The following is a 22,987-nucleotide window of genomic DNA, read 5'->3' on the forward strand; positions in this document are numbered from 1 at the left end:
ACTATTTTTAATTTGCCTTTGACACTTTAAACAATAACCCAGAGTTTTTGTTCCCAGAGTTCCTTCTTTGCTTTTCTGTCTGACGTGTTGCCTTTTGTTTTCTAACCAAATCAGGGGCAAAGAAACAGGAACATCACAGACTATATTAAATTAGTATGCAAAACGCTTATCCTAAAGCTGCAGGAGCACTCTCTCTCCACTGGAAAACTGTTATCAGATGCCATGTGTCAGTTGCATCAGTACTCAGCCTTTTTCTGGGTACAGCAATAAGAGAGTGACAGCACTGCGGAAAGAACATCCCACTGAGAGAAACAAGCCCCTGCCTGCTCTTCGAGTACTCCTTCACAAAGCCGCTCCTGCTCGATTCATACTGACTCATGTATCAATAGGTGATGAATTTGAACAGAGCGGATATTGAATCACATCTTACGTCATCTTGCGAAATGCCTCTAGACACGAGCTTGATCGTACCTGCAACTGCATGATCAATGACGATAAAACTGTGAAATATTGGACATTTTTCAGTGCTCAGTTTCATCACGTTGAGTAATCAGGGAAGAGCATTCCTTGTTTCTTAGGTGCATGGCACAGTCTTGACAGCTTCATACATTAATTCAATCCCCGTGGGACAAAAGGTGTTTGTTTTTTTTACGAGTGCTGGTAATCTACCGCAGTGTGTTAAAAACTTTTCTTGCAACATACCCTCAACTTCCTTGACAAAAAAAACATAGTTTAAAGCTGCCGTCTTTTCATTTACTGTGCTCGCACAGAGTATCTATTTTGCGGAGATTCCTGTCTTTAAACAGAACTTTCACCTCCCACATTAAAGCATGTAACAAGGTGGAAAATCCTAGTTCCTAATTGGCTGATTAGTGTGTTCAGTCAAAAGCAAAGAAAAAAAACAACAACTTCGAACCGGCTCTTGAGGCCAAACTAATCTGCAAACTCATTCAGAGCCAAGTGCACAGTGTGTGACCCCGTTTCCCTTCAGGGGATAAAGAGGGAATCATGTTTTGCAATACATCTTAATAAAAAAATAAAAACTTCCGGTCCACTCTGAACTTCCTTCTTCAACACTCCTCCGCATCCTCCAGCACGCCACTCCTCCCCAGGTGGCTGTTGGGAAACAGGGAGGTAGTCTTACTGATCCCCTTGGGAAAAAAACTCCTCCCCACCTGGCAACGGTGAATGGCTGCCCCGCCGGAGGACAGGAGGCACAAGCACACAGGGTGCCTCCGAGGATTAGGCCCCGAGTCCTCACAGACCATTATCAAACAGCATGAGTCAGAACACTTGAGTTTAGATACAGAGCGCGACATCGTGCATGGATTTCTTAGCCCTTGATTGGGGAAATAATTTAGGTCACTTCAAGGGTTGTCTACAGTCTATCTGTATACAATGGTTTGCTTTACACCGGCTTTTGGCCTTGCAAGGAGCATTTAATGCTGTGTTAATAATTAGCCTGAAGGTTGATAAATAAACTGCAGTGGACAACAGAGCCTGAGTACACACACATGCAAAGTGAACCTGCATTCCACACCGATAGTCAAGGTCAAAACCTTATGCTGGGAAGTTTGGGGGGAATTCTGGCGTTTAAAAGTGAAAGTAACAAGAGTTGTGGAGTCTCATTTACTGAGCTAAAACTTTTTTAGATTCCTGAAATGCTTGCGTAATAAATGTACTCTTGGATTAGACAACCAGAATACTACACAACTATAGCAAAATATACTGCTTTACATGTTTGTGGGTCCAACATTATAGCATACACTAATATAAAACAGGAAGGGAGAAAAGAAAAGAAATCCCTTCAGCAGCATTAAAGAAAGACATGTTTCAGAGAGGCAGGATTTTGAAAGTACCAAAAGGACAAAGGCTTAAATGTAATCCTGTAAACCTCGCCTGCGCTGGACACTGGCTCCTGAAGCATCCAGCTGTGCCAGCTAACCTCAGTGCATAGGCATGTGATGATCTACTTAGGAGACTCCTCCAGCAACAAGCCCCCCCCCCCTCTTTAAGAGCCCTTCAGGCACTAGCACACAGCCAGCTTTGGATCCATTCAAAACTCACATTTCCTCCGGACAACACACACCATCTGGGCCCTGAGGTGCGAGTCCTTTGTAAACTTTACCACCAATTTGACAGTCTACAGCCAAACTGCTGTCATGTTAACGCCTCTCTGCAGAGTCCACACAGGCTGGTGGCAGGACAGCTGTGTGAAGTGCGGAGGGGAGAAGGTCAGGGATGAACACTTCATTTACTTCACATCAAGCCGTATATCACACACACAGCGTAATACAGCGTGTGATGCCGTCTCTCCTGTAGTTTAGACCTTTAATAACACAGCAGTCAAATTAGGTATTTGACATCTTGCTTCCTTGTCTCTTGTGGGCATTACTAAACAGATATGTGTTTGTTATGCTGTAATAAATGATAAGAGAAACAACATTAATTACATAAACCCTCTTTTACAGTAACATGTATTCAACACTACTAAGCCATTATTATGTCTATTGTTATATTGTGTCTCTAAAATGTTCTAATGCACCAAATGCCTGCTTACAAAACGTCAAATGAATGTTAAGTGTCTTGGAGGAAGCTGATAGAGTTTTATTGATTCTAATGAGTTTCCAAGAGGCCAACAGGAACAGCCGAAGCAGAGAGCCTGTAACTAATGCGGGTAATCCACCGGAAGAACTCTATAGGAGGAATGCCATTGTAGGAGGCTGTAAAATCATTTACATTGAAATACATTATTTTGTGAGGACTACCAGAGTCGACACCAAACAATCAATTGAAATGCAGTGAATGTGGATTTCTATAACAATAGTAGCTATGTTACATAATGATTTACTTGAACTTACGCAACACTAGTAAGATGTTGTAGACATTGAGGATAAGGGGGAGTTGCAGTGAGTGTAAACGGGAGTTGCTGCTGACTAACCTGAGGCTGCCTTTCATTAACGCTACAGGCAATTAAGCAGAGATCGAGTTCTAGTCCAGGAGCTCTATTGACAAGCCCACTCAGAGACGCAGCCATCCCTGCCATCATACATCTATATCCACAACCCTATGCCCACTGGTCTGGAAAAGCTGCAGTGAATGGAGATGATCCGTCTGTCCCCCAAAATCCCTTTAAAGCTGTACATTCTGCTCACACAGCTACATTCCTGCCAGGGGTTAAGTAGTTCAGAGGGAACCCTTATCTTTGAAAGAGATGCTTCACGCTGCCTCAGGTCTGTTAATGCCTGGCTGAGACACTCTCATTGGATTGATAGGCTAGACTTTTTAACATGATATATTTCACATGTGGTTATGAAAGTTAAGCTTAGGTGGAAGTTATGAGGGGTCTTATGTAGGTCCTGTCATAGGAATCTTCTGGAAAAAGGGAATTCAAAGTGCAGAATGACAACAAATAATGCACAACACCATCCAAAGCCTGCTGCTGGTGGTGAAAACTATCAACATAGTTTCTTTTAACTTCAAACCTCTTTGATCCTTTAAAGCAGGGGTGTCAAAGTCAAATGGACGGAGGGCCAAATAAAAAATTTAGCTACAAGCCGAGGGCCGGACTGTTCGAATGTTCATTGAAAAATTTTTAAATGACGCATATAGTCTAGTGAACCTAATTGAACCTACTGAAAACCTAACAAATATATTCCAATATGATCAGATAAATAAAGCAATATTTTCTTATGGCTCTGTCAGTAATCTTTAATTTTCAACAGACACAAAAGACAAATTTCCTTTATATAAAAATCCCCATAACATGAACATTAAATGAAAGAAACCGGTATTCAAGGCACCATCAGTAGCCTATATTTTCTATTTTAGCAAAAGTGGGCTAAATTTACTTCAAAGAAAAAAACAATAATAGCAATTTTCTATCATCCACTCAACTGAAATATTTTTAAAATATAATTGGATTGAAATACAATAAAATAAAGTGCAAAAATCTATTAATCAAAAACAACACTTTGTTTAAGGAGAAGTAACATGCAGTGAAAACAAATATTAAACTTTAACTTTTAAACTTGAACTGAGTAAAAACTCTAAATATGTGATTGCACAGTAATGTTCACTTGTTTGAGGTTGAGGGTGATACTTGGTGGTGTCCCATCTTTTCCACAAGTTCATCAATGTTCGGGGTAAGGCTCTGAGCTGAGGAAATCCTCAGAATTGAGTGGAGGTGTTCAGCAGTAAGTCGACTTCTGTGTGATGTTTTGTTCAGGTTCATCAAAGAAAACAGTTGTTCACACAGGTATGTGCTGCCAAACATAGACAACGTTTGAGCAGCCTGGATGCGCAGCTGGGGCATTGTGTCGGGGAGGAAACGGGCGAACTCCGCAGCACCCACTGCCGCATATTTTGCCCTCAGTGCATCATTGCATTGGAGGTCAATCAACTCCATTTGGAGGTTTGGTGGTGAGCTTTCCACGTCAACAGCAAATGGGTTACCGAGCAGTTCCAACCTGCTTTTTTGTGCTTCAAAGTCAGCAAATCGGCGTCGAAAGTCAGCGGCAAGCATACCTATTTTATCAGCCAACTGTGCGCTCATATTCTTGTTTTTGTCCGCGTGTTTCGTTTCATAATGTCGTCTCAGATTATACTCTTTCAGTACCGCCACACTTTCTCCACACAGAAGACACACAGGTTTTCCAGCTACCTCCGTGAACATATACTCCGACTCCCACCTTGTTTGAAACCCCCGGTTCTCAGTGTCCACCTTCCGTTTTGCCATTTTTGATGGGTATCTGAAAGTTAATTTTACTGTGATGCTGACGACTGCTGTGCCAATAAATATTGAAATGAAGCAGCCTACTGCTCGGTGCGTCACCGTTGCATTGTGGGAAATGTAGTATTGGTGCGTGTAAAAGATCTGCGGGCTGCGGGCCGGTTCTAATAATAAATCAAGATCATCCCAGGGGCCGTAAAAAACCTTCTCGCGGGCCGGATGTGGCCCGCGGGCCTTGACTCTGACATATGTGCTTTAAAGAGATTGGAGCTGGCTGGGCACCACAAGTGTTTTATTATTTACCTTGACCAGACAGGGGGGGCTTCCTGTCACCTCGTGCATTCCTCCTGCTTGTTAACCACATCCACTCATCACCTCACGCAGATTACCAGCAGCCCACCAGCAGCCCTGCCCCTTAATTACCATCCATCCATCCACAGCGGGGGCGGATAGGTCAGTCACACTTTAACTCCGTCTGAAAATGTTTCAACTGCAAGTGGGTGTTCTCTGTCCTGCCAAAGTCATTTCGCACTGCATATCTGAGCTACAAAATGAGCTGTGAGAACGTGTAGTCGGTGCAGAGTGGCCTTTTGAGGAAATACAGACACAGATTTCCGAGAGGGCGGCACACGTCTCCCCCAGCCAAAAGCCTTCTCCGGCCAAAGCTGAACCAAAATGGACAGGCGCAGAGGAAAAGAGGGAACCATTGCCACAGTGATAATATTCAGCCAAAGTGGAAGCCCTGCGCCAAATCTGTTCAGTAGAGAAGAGTGGAGGCGTGGGGGGGGGGAGGTTTGAGGGACAGATACAAAGAGGCCCTGTGTCAATGCCATGGCTCTGTGTAACTGCAGATAATGAACGCTAAAATAATATGTAATTTGAGTGGTGCCCAGCACACAAGGTCAGCGCCGCTGGCTCGACCAACCGTCCTGGCTGTCGGTAATTCTGACACATTCTGGTTTGATGTGCGAGTGTTCGGTGGTTTCAGCTGTATGAAAGGGGCTGGCCGAGCTCCACAGCCACACAAAGAGCCTCTCTGCCGGTCCCGACTGTAGGAGGGGAGTTCATTGCTCTCAGCTCAAGCCTTTACATTTCCACTATTCCTCCATTTCCAGCATTTTTTCCATTTACCTCTGCAGTACTTCTGTGTTATGTTAATACACTGTCCTGGGTAACCAGATATACCATTAGGAATAACCAGACTTATTCAAACCCCATGTTATAAGAATGGTCAATCCATGGGCAGCAATTACAAGAGCTTGGGTCATACTCAATTTCAGTGCATTGATCTTACCTTCCCCCATTGGGCCCTGGTGGAGAGCAGAATGGGACCCCTCTGGCATGGCACTCAGGCCTCTGGAGCTGACAAAACAAACCATGAAGGGTCAAACCGAATTCAGGCACTTTATGTAAGGGTTTACAGTACATATCGCATAGCAATGTGAGTCAATCTTAGCGGGTTCTCATAAAAAAAAAAAAACACCATATGTTTTTCTACTTTGTTAGTTAACGTTTTTATTCTTTTGTCAAGTGAGCCATGCTTTCTCACTGAAGGCAAACTAGTCTATTCAGGTCTTATATAAAAAAGGAAATTCTTCCCATTCCCCGGCTCACTGCTCTGTGTTGGCTCATGCCAGCCACTTGCTAATATATATTGAAGTTGGGGCTGAGGTATGCACAGTGGAGGCAAGCAACTGTGATATGAGCTCATACTAAATCAGTAGAGAAAGGGCAGGAGGTTAGACAACAGTCTAATTTAACATTCATTTAAGAGATTAAGCAGCTACGCAAGTAAATCCTATACATTTAAGAACCTCTGTGCCATTTGAGCTATACAGATATCAATTATGTATCTTTCATTGAGGTGTACCTCAAAAACAGCATTTCAAATTGCAAAAAGAAAAGGACACAACTATAACAAATATGAATGTCTGCCCCATACAATTACTGAAACAGACAAAACGATTACATTCTATATAAACCTGCCTTGTTTGTATACATTTGTTTAATAAGGGTTACAAATAAATCCATGTTACATCAAAACAAGTCTCATTATTAATGGAACTGCCCAGTGAGATTACAGGTTCACCCCTGGTGGCATGTACTTCTCTAATCCCTCATGCCCAGCTGAGGCTGCGGTGCTGTTAATAATGAGGTGTGTCCCCTCAAAACCACTGTGCTGCCAGTTTCTCACATCACTGCCTCTCTAGCTCCTTACAACAAATTAACATGGAAGCCTGTGCATGAGAACTCGTCTCCCTGTGATTCCTGGTGAGCCTCCGGCCTTTTAAACATCACATTCTTGGGCCAGCTAGATCAGAGGAGCAGGAATTCTTCAGGGATTAGGATGAGCATTGTTCATAGTGCGTTTGCTGGCCACTGTGCCGAACTGACAGCCAGGCCAGCCGAGGCCAAACTGAGACCACAGCCAGGAGGTTCGCCAATTAAGATGTGCAGGAATGCAAGGAGGAAAGTCACAGAGCTGGATCCACACATTAAGAGCACTGCTTCACTGTCGGTGCCCTGCAGCTGCAGCCTGGACTCAAGCAGAGCTTCACTACATGACAAGAAAGTCAGCAGCCTTAAAACTATTATTTGTATTCATCCTACAGCAAAGTGCGTGAAAACCAGTTAGCAAGCGAGCACAGAAGTTTAAACAGGAAGTTAAACATGAGAATGAAACTTCTCACACAGCCTTCGACCAATTGATTTTCAAGCGGCGGGTTACTTTGTGTAACCTGCAGGAGGAGAATTCAGGCTTTGAACTTGTCTCAGTGAACAGTGAATTAATACAATCCTCTGTTATTCCCACCAACCACGACCTCCGATCCAACCCCACTTGATGACCAGACCAAAACTATGCTAATCTGTCTTTAGTCATTGAGAGGCTAGACTAGGAATAATGGGCTCAAAACCTAGGCTGTAGACGTCTGAGTATTATACATTTTTCCTTTTATCAAAGGCTGTTGGTAGGTATAGAAAGTGGTTTGGGAGGAGAAAGTGAAAATGTTGAGCAGTATGTGTTACCTCCAATCTGAACACATCTGGACCGAACTCAACAATCGTAACTTATTAACTTTCACCTCCTGTTTGCTGACATATGGCAATCCCAAATCCTTGTTTTCCTAGGGAGGGGGCACGTCCAAATCCTAAAGAAAACACTACCTACAGGCGAACATTCATGCCAAGCTGGCCACCTGTGCTTGAACTAGCTGCCATTTCACACAAATGGAGAGCATTTGGTTCCCACAGCTGATGACTGCATTACCCGCAGCATGAACCTCCCGCATGGGAATCTGCAACTTGCCCCTTAATTGAAGACAGATGCTAGAAGAGCCAATCTGATGGTTATTAAAAGAAAGACCTGCAATGGATCACTTCATCAGATGGGCTGATAAACGTCCTTGTTCCTCTAATTGCCAGGCTTGACACTGATCCAGGCAGTCAAAGCCTGAATTCCTTTCTTTAAAACACAGCAAACAGATAATTAAGGCGGCAGATGTTGGCCAAGATACAGCACCCATTCAAAAACAGAGAAAATGTATACAGAGTCAAAAACATCTACCTTGCACCAAGACCTTAGTCCTAACATGTTAAAGGAAAAGGGTCCCCGTGGGGTGATGACTATCTGGAGCATTTTTCAACATTGACAGCCTGTCAAGGTTATGAGAGAAGTGAAACCATTGAACGCATCTGCAGAGGAAGACTAGACTTCTGCTCTGGGGGAGACATGCCACTTTCTCTGACTCTTCAGGAAGAACTATAGGGGGCACAGACAAGTCAGTGAGGATGTGACATCATACTTAACCAAAAATAGATTTACTGGATGCCAAGAGTGCTGCCAATTAATGGACTGTGTTTACATTTAAATCTCCAAAGAAAACTCCCATCCAGCAGCTGCCCTTCTGCCAACTGAAGATTTTCACAAGTGATTACAGTATCCAGCATCTGAAGCCAAAAAGAGAACTTAATTGTCCTTTTGTGCAACAATTAACAGCACAAATTGATTTCTCCTCGTGCGGTGCAAATTGATGGGCGGAAAAGCTAAAAATAGTCCAGAGAATTCCGGCTGGAGACCTACCGGATCACGTTGCATTCACCGTTAGCCCCAACTAGGCCCACGGGAATCTGGAAGTATGACATAAGCCCCCTGGGATGTCTCTAGTCAGACACGGTGGTGCTGGTTTCTTTAAGACATCATCAGTCATGACGGATGTTTACGCTCAGAACAAATAAAACTCCAACCTGGCATGGCAGCCAGAGGTCCAGGGTCCTACAGGCTGACTGAGACAGAGAGTCTTTATTATTTCGGCATTGGTGCCATGTTTATCTTACAAGCCCTCTCTCTCACCCTCTAACCCCGTCTACCCCGGCAGAAAATATCCCCTGACAAACAGCCTTTCTGTTGGTGCCCTCTTTCCCACATTACTCCTGCAGTTTGTCCCCTGAGACACAGGCCTTAAGAGACGAACAGCTTTTCATTCACTGGGGGAAACAATAAACCCTCACGGTCTCTCTTCACCTCAATCAAATCCACAGCATTCACAAAAGCGCTGCCCTAACGCGTGACTTCCCACAGACACACCACATATGAGCCTCTTATTTTAGTCCACTGCATTTTTGAGCATGCTGCTTAGATGTGGCTCTAAATGGTCCATCCCAATGAACACCCGCAGGGCACAAGTTGTGAGGAGTTTTGCCCATATGGTGCATGTACATCCCGGCCAAAATAGCCCTTAATGGGAGAATAATCATTCCCTGCTGTGCTGAAAAAGGAGAAACAGCAATTTACACCTCCCCATCAATGACCTATAACCACAGAATGCATACCTGGCAAGTGAAGTTGGCAAGTGCCATCTTATTTGGCAAATGACAAGTGAAGACTTCCAGTTCTTTAAAATTATAAATGGTAGACAACCAGAGGGTAAATAGTCCTCCATAATGTCCTGCAGTGTTTGGAGGGGAGACAAGAAGACTGCTGGGTAAAATAAGGCAGCAAGTCTTCAAATAGAATTGGACTGTAGGCATTTAAAGGTGCATTACACCACATGTGCAGGCAAACAGCTCCCTTGTGCCTTCGTGGGGGCTCGTCAACATCGTAATAACAAAAACAGTGTCCGGCCTCCCTTGGGTGTCTGGAATGCTAAATCACTTATGGCACACACTCTTCACTTTTAAAACAAAAACAGAGTTGTCAAGTCTTGTTTAAAGTTGACCTTCAATGTAATCCTAGCTGTAACTAGCAAGAGCCGGAACTTTACGGTCTCACGTGATCCTGGTCTATCCTAAGCAGCATCGAAGAAGTGCTCATCTACTTAATGACGAAGGAAGGTGACTTATGAAAACCTCAGAAGCAGGTTTTATTATAAGGCCTCCATAGATGAATCTCTTGTCATTTTGTAACAGCTGCAGCATATCAACACTAAGGAAGAAGGAATAATGTGCCAACACTGAGATCCAAGATACACTCGGGCAGTTTCCTGTCTGGACCACCTGGAAGAGAGCGCTGTTCATCGCGTTGAGCAACATTTATCTGAAATGATGTTGAGATGTTATTGTCTGAAAGGTCAAGTGAGGTCAAAAGGAATAGAAGATGGAACTTTTCACTGGTAACTGATTGATTTTGTCCCATTCTTCTTTAACAGCTGGTGGGAAAAGTCATTGGCCTATGAACAGCCTGCATCTGAAACCTCACTGTGTCTCACTGGGGTGCTCATTATAAAATACAATTAGGATTGCTGGAGCAAAGTATGGGCACCATGGGGGGGGGGGGGGGGGGGGGGGGGGGAATGGGATGCATGGAAAGAGGAAATAATAGATGATTCAACTGCAGCATGGGTGTTAGTTTGTCACACATGTTAAATCTGCCATCAAGTGCAAAAATGTCATCCTCTAAAAGAATCCATACAAAAAAACACAATCTGCAGCAGCTGATCAAAGTTCACTCAACTGAGAGCGTTTTGTTTCAAAGACAAACACTACTTATCTGACTGAAACTCCTGCCCCCCTCCAGTGCTTACAGTAGCATATATCTTAGAGGTTGTGAAATCATATGAAGCAACAAATAAAAACTAAAATATGTATACAATATCTGACAGTAATGCACGTCAAATGCGGAGGAGTTCATCACGAGGAATGTGTTGAATATTTTAGTTACATAACTCCAAGACAGTCTCTTGGCTGAATTCATAATCACAAATACACTCAGATTGACTTTGTGGTTTAATCAGTTTGTTTAACTCAAATGGAGCAATGTTAAGCTGACCAACTCAATCTCTTGGTCCTTTTAGAAAACGACAGCTCAAGACGCGCCTGACAAAACTAATCAAATGTCCAGGTTTCTTTAAACCCTCAAAAACACTGTCAATATCGACAGAATCACTACACAAGAAAAATCCTCTTGACATGTGAACTAGCTTCACTGGCGTGTTAGCTTTGTTAACGATAGCTAAGATTTGGTAAAGTTTTAAAAAGCGGTTCACGTACCAAATTCACCAACTTCTTTCCTCCCGACGACTATTGTCCTCAGTAAAAATCTTTCTCTGCAAGTTATTGATTAAAATCTTAAAGTTACTCCGGTTGTTTGTTTTTCTTCCACATGTTAAAAGCCGCTCAGACACACACGTCCCAGCACAGGTCAGCAGCTTGCACCACATCCAACTAACTTCCCAAACACTGCTGCATCTTTGAAGAACTGCAAAGAACTGATGCTGCGTTCAGGAGCTGTTGGAAATATAGCAACCACGAATTGGTAGCGAGCGCACAACAAGAATGAAACCCCCGTTAGTTCTGGCTCATCTCGACTACAGATGTTAAAACATATGTACTTTACTGACAAATGTCATTTATTGACCCTTTAAATTAATTCATAACTTCGGTCAGGGAATAACTGCTATTTTGTTCACAGTTGTCACTTCTCAAAAAAAATACACGAATGGGTACCTCAAAGTTAATCAACACTAAAGTCGTATTTATTTATTTTTGTAAAAAGCTTGTTTTTGAGAAAAGCAAGAAAACTGTCTTTGAGAGTCGACCGGTTTTAAGAGTCTCTAAATTACGAGGAGTCATGAATGTGACAAAGGACCGCCTGTTTTTGACATGCCAGTGTCTGTTTGGTGAGTGTCAGATGTGTTCCCACATCTAAACATCTGGCCTGCATAGTTTGGTAATTATTTTTCAGTATGAGATAGTTTGAAAAAGGAGGTTAACAAACCAAATGTTTTTTTCTATAAAAGTATCTTTACTTCCACTCGTGGAGGAATATGTTTCCAAACCAATGACAGGTTTGTAAAAAGACATAACAAATTGTAACCCTTCCACATTACATTTATGACGGTCAGGTCAGTTGACTGGGGGGCTCACAAAGGATGGCTTCAGTGAATCAATTGGGTGGGTGCTAATTTATGTGTTGCTGATTAAATAGAGAGGGGCGCTTTTACTTTGCACAACCCCCTCTCTGCCTCATACAGGCAGTGTAGAAAGCAATATGCTGGACGACTTCACAGAAAGAGTCAACCTAATGTGAAAATGCAGCTCTTTTTGTCATATATACACAAGTCTTATATAACTTGCTCCAGTACAACGTGCAGCTTTATTGCATTAAATATTGCGCTATCCTAATGATTTCTTAATAAGTTAAATAGTTTGTATAACCTATATTATTGTGATTTAGCTGCCCAATGCTGCTGAGTTGCATGTTTATAAAGCAATGTCGCCATCTGCTGGTAATAAGAAGCAATGTCTCACTGTGTACACTGGATTATAAATCCAGAGAAGGATGATTCACAATAATTCCATTTATCTGATTAAATATTAGGTCAAATGTTGGTAACTGTATTGTCAAAACTTTAAGAAAAAAGTACAGAGCAGGGATATTTCTTATTTAGACAAAGCAACTATATGAGTTATAGGCCTAATACAAGATCACAGTGGATAGATACTATATGGCTATAGTTTAAGGTTCTGTGTGTTCTGGAATAAAATCACATCTGAAGTCTTTCACCATGTGTGATCTTTTTATTTAGTCGATTATTGATATGGCAGTAGCCGGTAAACAGACATAATTATCATTGTAGGGACAACAATGTTCTATAATATGATGTACATTTGTGTACAGACCTGAGCAACATGCACTCTGTTCCCATAAACGGGTATTTCTAAATTATTTCTTGAACAAGTAGTGATATGGTGATTTGTTATAGTGATATGATGTAACACCCTTTTTATTGGTTATTAACACCAGCGTTAGTGTGTAGTGGGGAGGATTGTCAATGTGTTCTGGAAAAGCCACACCTGAAATTCCAGAAGTATACCCTAAAGTTAAAACGACAGCCTGTAATTGCATGGCCCATGAGGAGCTTGGATAGTATGCGTTACAGTAAAAAAGTTGTCAGTCAAAGAAATTGACTTCTGAGGGAGGTTTCTAGAAAGTCAAGACAAAAAAACACTCCCAAGTACATTTTGAGTCAATACATTTATTTCGTATAAACATCACGACACTGCTAAAGTTACAGAAAGGTCCTATATACAAACATTTGAAGTTGAATATGTTGAATATTCAACAGTAAGGCTGCTTTATAAAAAGTATTAATAAATCCTTATTTAATGTATACATTACGCTTGTTCTAAAAACACTTTAAAAATCAGTGACAAAATAACTTTCTCAAGTAAAATATTACTTTGTCACAATTCTAAGATTATGTACAACATTACGCACGCATGTGTAATCCAATGTAACAATGGGTTTTAAACGGGATAAACATAAATCTGATGGAGTGAAGAAGCTGGCGTAGCAGGACTTTGAAAGGATCATCATATAACATTACATATCCACAACAGAGCTAAGAATCTACTCTTACTTTGAAGATTCCAGATCTGACTTTTTGAACTGACTATTTATATAAAAAAAAAAAAAAAAAAAAAAAAAAAAAAAAGAGCTATTCGCTAAGAAAAAGCAGATTCCATTAAACAAAGGAGAAAATCTACAAACTAATGAAAGTCTTTCCCTGTTAACCTGAGTACAAACTCATATCCAACAATTCCTTTAAAAACAGGCCACTGCATTGAAAACAATCTAAAAAAATAACCGGTCACATTTCATCATTGAAGACGTTCCTTCCTTCCATGTACATCACCCTTACAAAATACATCCATACATGGACAGAATAAAAACAGATCCCTCTCCCGTATTCAAACTTAGTCAATGGACATTTTTTCCTCTCTCATCAATCTGAGTTTGTTCAGTGTACGACACAGCTCCGGTGGTGTTAATCACCACCAGGACGGGGGTCAAAGGTGAGGACTGAAGGGTCAGATGGGCTTGGTGGTACTGTTGTAGACCAGACGCTCTCTGTCCTCCAAATTGACTGGGGCGGCGTTGACGGGCACACGGTGGTGTTGTGTAGTCTTCTTCTTCCCCTTGATGAGGCAGTACACCAGGACGCCTAGTAGGACGAGGATAGCTACACCCAGGAGGGCAGCTATCGCTACAATACCTGTTAAATAAATTAAAAGACACTTTAAAGTCATTTAAAGAGTATACATGAAAGGCAGGTCACAAAATCAAAAGCTGGATAAGTGCACTGTAGGGGAATTACATTTTGACAACTTTACTGAACAGGAAGTCAAAGCTGATGGAGCTGCAAGTATAATTTTCTTCTTTTTTGTGTGTGTATAGACTGATAGAATAAAGGGGAACATACCCGTGTGACTTTCAGCTATTCTGGATCCAAATGCCCCATTTCTTGCAAATATGTCATTGTCTGAAATAAAGAAAAAGACAGGATATGGTTTTAGACTTTTTACGTGGTATGTGACATACAAAACATGAGAAGAAAGAAAAAACAGAAATATGTTCTCTGCTATGAGAGGAAATGAAACCTGCAACAACAGATTTGTTTGGCCACTTGAGGGGAGCAGCTCAACACTGACATTAATATTTCAGATATTTCACTAGTAATCCAACTCCAACACTAGCATTACTCTCCAAAAATATTGTCAAACTCACAGTAATTTAATAAACAAGAAAAGATTATCTGTAACAATTCATATTAAAGTACACATATTAACCACTTTCTGGCTCTTTGGCTGCTAAAATGGCTGATGGTCTGCCGTTAGGGTACATTGGGTTTAGAGTGAGAGTTAAGTCCACTTTCCTATAACATGTGGTCATTTGCACCATTGATTAAAGCAGTTTAAAGCATTATTTTTTCATTGAATTTGTACATTTCCTTTGCCATATCATCCCGCTGGAACTTTTAGTAATGCTTTCTAAAACCTTCAGAGTTCACATTTACTTTTCACCCTGTTCACAGTTTTTTGTTTGAGTTGTGGGTTGATTAGAAAACAAGCGGAGTAAACAGCCTGAGGCAGTGGAAAGAGCGTGCACCACTTACACAACAGTAGAAGAGAATAAAACCCAAACAAAACAAGAAGAAATGCATGTGTGGAAAATAGACTTGTTACAGAATGAGTGTGGGGACAATGGTACCATCTTCAAACACTTTGTAACTGTAAAAGCAACCCACCTGTTACTCCATGGCAAACTCTTTTACATGACTCCTTATTGTTAAATTTGTTCTCATTTCCATGGCAGCCACCGTAGTTGAAGCGGAAGCAGTCCCTATTATGTGGGCTGTAGTACCACTTGGTGAGACTGTCCCTACAGTTTCCCGTGTCAGGAGGCTCTGTGCAGCGCACTGTGAAGGACAATGAATGAGCAGGTGATGTGAGATTGTAGGTAGTAGAGAGCGTGTTTTATTTAATTACAACACATTCTAAGTGACACAAATGATCATGTCCAAAGGTTTGGAAAGCACAAATCAACAACAAAAAATAAATAACGTAAATAAAATCACCTTTTTGTTCATTCACTGGAATCTCCATCAGAATCGTAAACTCTCTGTTGACTAATAAGCACACCGGACATAATCCAAGTTAAATGTCTTTCAAAGAAACATCAGTACCAGTGTTATTTATATTTCCATAAGCCTGTATGAAACTCACTGTCTTCGCATTTCTGCTCATCTGAGCTGTCGGTACACTGTGGGATTAAGTCACACTCCAGACCCCGATCCAAACAGCAGCCGTTTGCACACGCAAATTCCTCTGTTGTACACGGACCACCACATCTTTCTCCTATGGCACAAACACGGAGGGAATTGTCACTTGTAATATCAACTGTTTAATGGACGAGAGGAAATTGTGACAGAAGGTAAAATGCAAAGCAGAATTCACATACCTTTAGGGGCGGGAATTGGCAAACCTCTACCAGCTTTAGCGCTGCCTTCTGAAAGAAATGCAACAACATTTGATTAAAATTCAAATTAACAAACTGGTTTACCAGGCAACTAATTATACTCTAGGAAGTTACAAGCTCCATGAAAAGGTAGTCTGGTACATAACCCATCATGAAACCAAAATTTATTTTTATTTAACAATTCAGCATTTGTTCAGATAAAACAAACAAGATATAAAATGTTCATTAGAGAGTTTTAAAAAAAGGTGCTGTTTAGCAGATTGTGTTACCTTCGGACAGAGCAAGCCCTCAATTGTTGTTGAAATAACAATAACAATTATAACTATAATATTAAAGAATGTAAAGAGGGGACAGCCCTAATTAAAAAATGTCAGGCATTGGCACCCCCCAGTAGTCTTATCAAAAAGACAATGCACGCTGCTACACCACCACTGAGATCATTCTGAGATCAACACATATCCCACACCAATATTCACCATGATTGTATCAGTCCCCCCCCCCCCCCCCCCCAAAAAAAAACATACATGACGCCATAGAAAATTCAGGTGTAAAAGCTCGTAGCACAGATACCTGAGCCGCTACAGGCGTTGTTGCACTCTTCCATGGAGAGATAGTTGTTGAGATTATTTTTGCAGCCCCCAAAGTGGAACATCTCGCACTTCTTTGAGGCAGCATTGTAATGCCAGCGAGGGAAGCTACTGCGACACGGCCCGACCTTCTTTGGAGCCATGCAGTGGTCTGTTGGGAAACAAAATTAAGGATTAGGTTTGATTCACAGATAATAATAGTTGTTTGACTCATAGTACGAACAATGGGTTTGCACCACTGTGAGAAGTCTAGATTTGAAAGTTAATGATTTAAGTTTCCCCCACACTGTGTGGCATGTACATGGTTTAGTTAGCGGTGCTACAACTATAGTTCAGGGAAGTGAGAAGTAGACAGCCAGGCTTGCTGATATTTTTTATTGACCACCACTTTGATAGTTGTGATGATTCTGATATAATGTTGTGCACGTTATAACAAATGGATCATTTTTCATTAAATTAAGATTTCTTAAACTTATTTTTGGATCTCAGCCAATCTTTTTTGGTAGAGCGTCAGACAAAGCCAACCAGACCCGACCTCAGCCTCTCAACAACTCATAGTTTGCTTCCTGAAGTCGCTACAGTAGATTACTTCATTAGACACTGAACAATATAACGCTTGTAGTTTCAAATCCATAAACCAGTTTGACTAAACATTTCCTACTTTTGGTGTCTGGCTTGCGAGTAGACAGACACGTAATTACACACGAAACTGAGAAATGCAATTCAGGAAAAAGAGGGGATGTGTTTCCAGCGACAGTGAGATTAGAGAACGTGATGTGGGTCGTCTGCGTGTGGTTGATGATGCATATTCAAAAATCATGTGCAGGCGCTTCAAATCATCACATGCTGACAAAGAACAATAAGCTACACTTTCATTTCCAAATCATCATGTGACCATGTCTGATTGTCATTCATGAATGGGTTAATTTGCTATTCAATCCATTCATTATTGTGGTGTAAATGTGGTGACATTGACATGTGCCAGGGCCATGCATATTCCACTGAAATACGTTCCTCACACTATTCAGGACACAAGCGGTTAATCAGTAACTGCGCCACTGAATGGTTAAAAGTATTTTCTTGTCCTTCAAATCTACAATCAACCAACAAGCTACAAATCCAGCCATGAGTTTAAAGGTTGTTTAAATGATAGGACTTTTAATCAATACAAAAGAGGATTAGGATCGTGGTTAAAAACTTGCTTGTGTAACTCAAGCTGAAACCAGACTGACAGGTTTCGTTGAGTCGGGGGTGGAGAGTAGGATTGTACCTCGGAAGCAATAAAAACTGCACTTCTCACTTCCGATTTTTGGAGAAACAAAATGTACCAAGAGAGGTCGACTCTTTCTCTGATGCGTTTCAAGAGGAACAACACAGAAACTCCACATTCATTTCATTCACCAAACTGCTGCTCCACAACAAAGACGTCTAGTTCCTGTTTCGCCATTACAAGAGTGGAATCGGGTCTAATGTTTTTATAACATGATCCTTTATCTCTACAGCTTCATGCTGTTTCGTCATTCTGTACACAGGAATTAGGCGAGCATGCCATGACAGGTCTGATCACACACTAACACGGAATAGCTCACACTTGTGACAAACAATGGCTTGGAGTTCCTTAGAAAAAGAAACCCCAAAAGCGAAAGAATACTCAGCAAGGAAATACCACACCTGTCTCAACCTGTTCAGAGTTTGAGATTTTAAATGTGTAAAGAAAAAATATCACCTTATCAATAATTTTAATTAAAAAAAAGGAAGAATTTATGGAATTTAACAATGTACTTAAAACGGCCCAAAGGTTCATTGTCATGTGGCAACATTAAACAAAAGGCAGGTGATTGGAATAAGCCACAGGAAAGGTCAACGGCTACAGAGGACACATGACTCATGTTTACAGCTGAAACTCCAAATGCCCAATTGAGTCTATATTTGCAGAGAAACTAACACAACTACATCAGCCAATTCTGATATTAGATTTCATTTACAAGCTCAGACTTGCGATGGGATATTAATGTTATGAGAGTTTTTGGCAAATACAGAACCAAATGGCTTTCATGCACTCTAGGAAAACCTGAATATGTCCAGATGATGCTGAGGCAGATACTCACCATCAGACTGCTCAGGAGTAAGGACCAGGACGGTGACCTTGGTGGAGTCTGACTGTCCAATGGCGTCTGTGACAGTCAGCTGGAACTTGTACACCCCAGATGTCAGATTGGACACGATAATCTGGTCGGCATAGTCGGTTTTCTATAAAACACGGAAAGACAGTGTTTTCTTATTATCTATAAATGTGGCCAGTACATTTTCAATAAAGTGACACACAGACGCAGGATTACAAATAGTTCAAGAGTATTTTAAACTCTCAGAAAGAATTTAAGCAAGATCAGGTTTGCATTGCAGTCTCTTTACTCACGTCAATGACAGCATAAGGATATCCGGTGAGCATTTGCCACTGGAAGGTCTCAATTTTCAGGTCATCCTTGCTCCCCATGCCGTTCAGTGTTACGGATTCTTGAGGCTGGACCACAATGTCCTGGCCTCCGTTGGCCACCGGCGGACGGTCAGTGTTATCTGCAGAGAGACCATGAGATAGATAGATGAGCAATAGTTACAGATCCAAACACAGTTAGTGTCACACCTGAAGACGCAGCAGAGGAAACCCGATTCTGTACCAGGGGTCATAATGGCCTGGCATGTGTGAACATGCTGAAGTGAGGGTTTTCTGCCCCCAAACCTGTTGTGGCCTCATTCCTCGTCACACACTTTGTTTTCACACAAACCATGAAATAATTTGAAAGAAACAAGCGCTTGATCTGATTTTCATGAGTAGATGAGAGAAAGATATTTATTGAACTGCTATGTCCACACAGAAACTTGTTTTTATTAAACTTGCACGTTAGTTACTTCTCTTCGTAGCTGTAAACCCAAAGCAAGAATGTAGTTTATGTGAATCATGTAAATCTTCATCTGCAACATTCAGTTATACAGAGACCACAGTAGAACCACAGTGATCCTAAAGACAAAGGGTCCCCAACAATCAAACTGTGATATGCATCTCTACATGGAGCTTTTCCAAAAGAAAACACTGCCCATTTATGCAAACGATATCATAAGAATGGTCCTACCTTGGGTAACGTCCACTTCCAGATAACTGTCATAAACTGAGTCCAGGATGTAATTCATGTATCCTTTCTTCCTGACAAATCGGCAGGCGTATTTCTTCTTGTACACACAATCAAAGAGAAAGCAGGACTTGATCAAGCCTTCCTCTGCTCCTCTCTCCATGAAGGCGACATTGCAGCTGGGCTCTTTGCAGCACTGCCTCACGCAGTCCTTGGCTCGACTTAATGGCGCTGACGAAATGAACGTGGCCCCGTCTTTCACAGACTCGTCGGCATCGAGGATAAAATCCTCCCGACCTTTCTTGAATCTGGCTAAACATTCGTCGCCAGTCTCTTGGCCAGAAGTGGAGTCAAGAAGTAACACTAGGAGCAGGAGCGCACACACGCCCAACTGTCCTTTACGGAGTGAATCCATTTTTAGTCCTGTAAAGATTTCCACACAAATAAAATCCAGTGATCACCTGTTATGACAGTAGAGAATAAAAACACCACTTTCTTTTTCTTTTTCTTTTAAAAGGCAATTTCCTCACGGAGCGTTTAAGCCGCAAAGGAGCGAAACACTAATCAACCTTCAGCTCCTACTGTGGCCCCAGAAATGATTTAAAACTTCCCCAAACGTTGTCGAGGCGGATCTTTACAACTCTGAAACTCTCGTAGCCCGTTTGATGTCGACATAAAACTGAGCGATCGACGACATTTGGCCAGGTGACTCACCTGAAAGATACAGGAAGTGAAATTCCACTCCTGAGATGCCACTCCCTTCTGGCTGATAGCCTGCATGACTGGGGCTTCAAACAAAACAAGGACAGAGGTGCGCGTGTGTGCGCGTGTGTGTGTAGGCGATACAGTCTCTTCTGATCAACTGGAAGGTTCCTGTGTGTGTTTTAGGCATCATTGTTAACACATGGAGACATCATCATATTGTGATAGTGAATATGGCCTTTAATAGTGTGTGAACTGCTTTCAGGCAAACTTTTTAAAATTCTACTTTTTTGTCTTTTCCCTGACGGATTCAGAATATGGAGACCATAGTATGTATGTTTTGTGTTGTTGTCTTTCTCTGGTATGAACTTACATTCCTTTCATTTGTAAATGGAAAAACACTTAAGAACCCCGGTTTTGAAAAGTGCTATTTAAATTGGTTATCTAATAATGTTTTTCTTTTGTCCTTATTGGTGGTTTACCTGGTGCAAACATTGTATTTGTGTGCACCAAAAATTGGGACAACTTTTACCTTTTTACTGAGTAGACTGAGATAATTTACCAACTTCTACAATGAGCAATGGACTTAATTGTAATTTAGTCATACTGGATTTCCCCATGAAAAAGTAATCCTTCAAAGTGTTACGGAATCAGACAAATAGCACTACAAACAGTCATAACGCTTCTAGAGGACAATGGAACATTTTACAAAAACACAAGCTTACTAAAATACAATGTAATAATCATGTTCAGTTTAAAAGGCAACAGAAACTGTAAATGAAATGGATAACTTACTTTGGTGTTCTTCCTGATATATAATAAATTGTCTTTATATCATAATAGAATAGTAACAACATAGCAACAAGCAGGAAATGCATTGCAGTGCAAAGCAAAACATACAATCACACATAAAAAAAGCATAATAAAAGTCATAAAACTATCATCAAGGTAAAAAAAACAACAACAATCAAATACAAATCAATAGAAATTCGGCACAAAATGAGAGTAAAATTAAACATAAAATCTGGTGGTAATATGAGTAATGTCATACAAAAAAATATGTCTAATAGTCAGACAAGAAAGTGTCTGCAAAGGTTTAAGATTTACTTTCTGTGTCATTGACTTCATCTTTAAAATTCACAAGCTTTAATCCAGAAGGTGGCAGTATAATCCCATCTACAGGTGACGAAGCAGCTGAGGGTAAACACTTTTTTTTCTTTCTCTCACAACATCATAAAACATGCTTTTTGGCAGAATAATGTTTTCCCATCCAGTTTAATCATTCACACAATTTATCATGTAATCTCACAGAACCCTCCCCTCCCAATCGTCTTCTCGCACTTGTACTGACTGCATTGACTCATCCAATTACAGTATGTGATGAGTCATCAAACCACCCTTGAACTTATAAACAACTTAGACTATTGAGGAAGCGGGAAGTGATCACTTAAATTATGAAATCTAGATGAGTTGTTTTTGTAATTTAGACTGAATCACTATTCAAGAGAAAGTAATAATAGATTATCTGGAAAAACAGATGTCGTGTCCACAAATTCTCCAGTTTCCTGCCAATGAAATCTTCCATATTCATCCAGCTGTGAAGATGAAACAGCAGAAGTCGAGCTCATTTACAGCCCCTGCCTTTCTTCTCTACCTAGAATGCGTCACCTGGCCGGGTCCGAGGTGAGAAGGCCTTACACAGGTCTCCGGTGCACATCCCCTTTTTTATTTAGACAACCCGGCGTTGCAGAACCAAGTAGCATAAGACGAGATGAATGAATTTGTTTGCCCGGAAAGGTGAGCTGCTAGAGGCACTCAATAATTCAGTGTTTGTAACAGACGGTGCATCAGTGGGTGAACACGAGCAGGCAGCTATGGCTGATTGATAGTCCCTGTCAAAACAAAAAACTCAACCCCATTATTCATATCGTAATAGGATCTGTGGAAACTCTGCAGCCCGTTGTCCTTGTTGTCTCAACTCTTATAATTTGGCACTAGGATTTACAACCCTGAATTTTTGACCTTTGGTATATGTGCTGCTGGTGATATTTGACGTCACAAACATTGATGGTTTCAAGACTTTTATTTGACATTTGACTTCTAAACATCCATAAATACAGCTGTGCTGTTCATCCATTATTTATGGCTGCGTAACTGAGGATGCCAATTTGACTTCAAGGCGTATTAAACGTACACCTGATAATGCCTGTTATAAAGAGCAAGGCAGCTATCACACTAGAGGAACCCTGGCTCACCTGTCAGGGGGACCCGGCTATTGTGGGAAGTGTTTGCAAACACAAGAGCCCTTAGCAGGCCGAACCCCTATGAATACAAGGAAAATATGTGTGGTGTGTTGGTATGATGTTTTTGAGGATAGGTATGTCTATAAAAGAACAAATAATAAGGAGTGCTGTAGTGGGTCAAAAAACTCGATGTTGGTGATGTTGATGTAAAAAATCAGGTGATAAAAAAACAAGACAATGACTGTGCAGCTTGCAAGTCCTTGGTAGCGGTTGGTAGTCTGAAGAGCTTGGTATGAAACCCTGATGAAGACTCGTTGAGTCGAAATGTGTTGCTTTTTAGA

At 41.2% G+C, this 22,987-nt stretch overlaps 2 protein-coding genes across 5 annotated transcripts in view; both read right to left on the minus strand.

Moving 5' to 3' along the window:
* Positions 1–11,421, minus strand: part of LOC115027119 (pleckstrin homology domain-containing family G member 3-like) — a 30,610-nt gene extending 19,189 nt beyond the window's left edge. For all 3 annotated transcript variants that reach the window (XM_029460178.1, XM_029460177.1, XM_029460176.1), the window contains exons 1-2: positions 11,219–11,421; positions 6,027–6,094 (exon numbers count right to left, since the gene is read on the minus strand). In XM_029460178.1, coding sequence (XP_029316038.1) covers positions 6,027–6,075 — 49 coding nt within the window. In that variant the 5' untranslated portion in view covers positions 6,076–6,094; positions 11,219–11,421. The remainder of the gene's footprint in view (positions 1–6,026; positions 6,095–11,218) is intronic.
* Positions 11,422–13,196: 1,775 nt separating this feature from the next.
* On the minus strand, positions 13,197–22,163 carry spint1a (serine peptidase inhibitor, Kunitz type 1 a). 2 transcript variants are annotated; one of them, XM_029460605.1, is made up of 11 exons: positions 22,058–22,163; positions 19,705–20,124; positions 18,993–19,150; positions 18,685–18,826; positions 16,560–16,727; positions 15,972–16,019; positions 15,737–15,868; positions 15,589–15,639; positions 15,259–15,429; positions 14,434–14,493; positions 13,197–14,226 (listed from the first exon to the last, which is right to left on the minus strand). In XM_029460605.1, exons 2-11 carry the CDS (start codon positions 20,114–20,116, stop codon positions 14,042–14,044), a joined length of 1,527 nt encoding a protein of 508 aa, XP_029316465.1. In that variant the 5' UTR covers positions 20,117–20,124; positions 22,058–22,163; the 3' UTR covers positions 13,197–14,041. The 2 variants fall into 2 exon arrangements, with proteins under 2 accessions (XP_029316465.1, XP_029316463.1); XM_029460603.1 differs by lacking the exon at positions 22,058–22,163 and adding an exon at positions 20,416–20,550.
* Between the last annotated feature and the right edge of the window lie 824 nt (positions 22,164–22,987).

This window comes from Cottoperca gobio, chromosome 22, assembly GCF_900634415.1.
Source record: "Cottoperca gobio chromosome 22, fCotGob3.1, whole genome shotgun sequence".
NCBI lineage: Eukaryota > Metazoa > Chordata > Actinopteri > Perciformes > Bovichtidae > Cottoperca > Cottoperca gobio.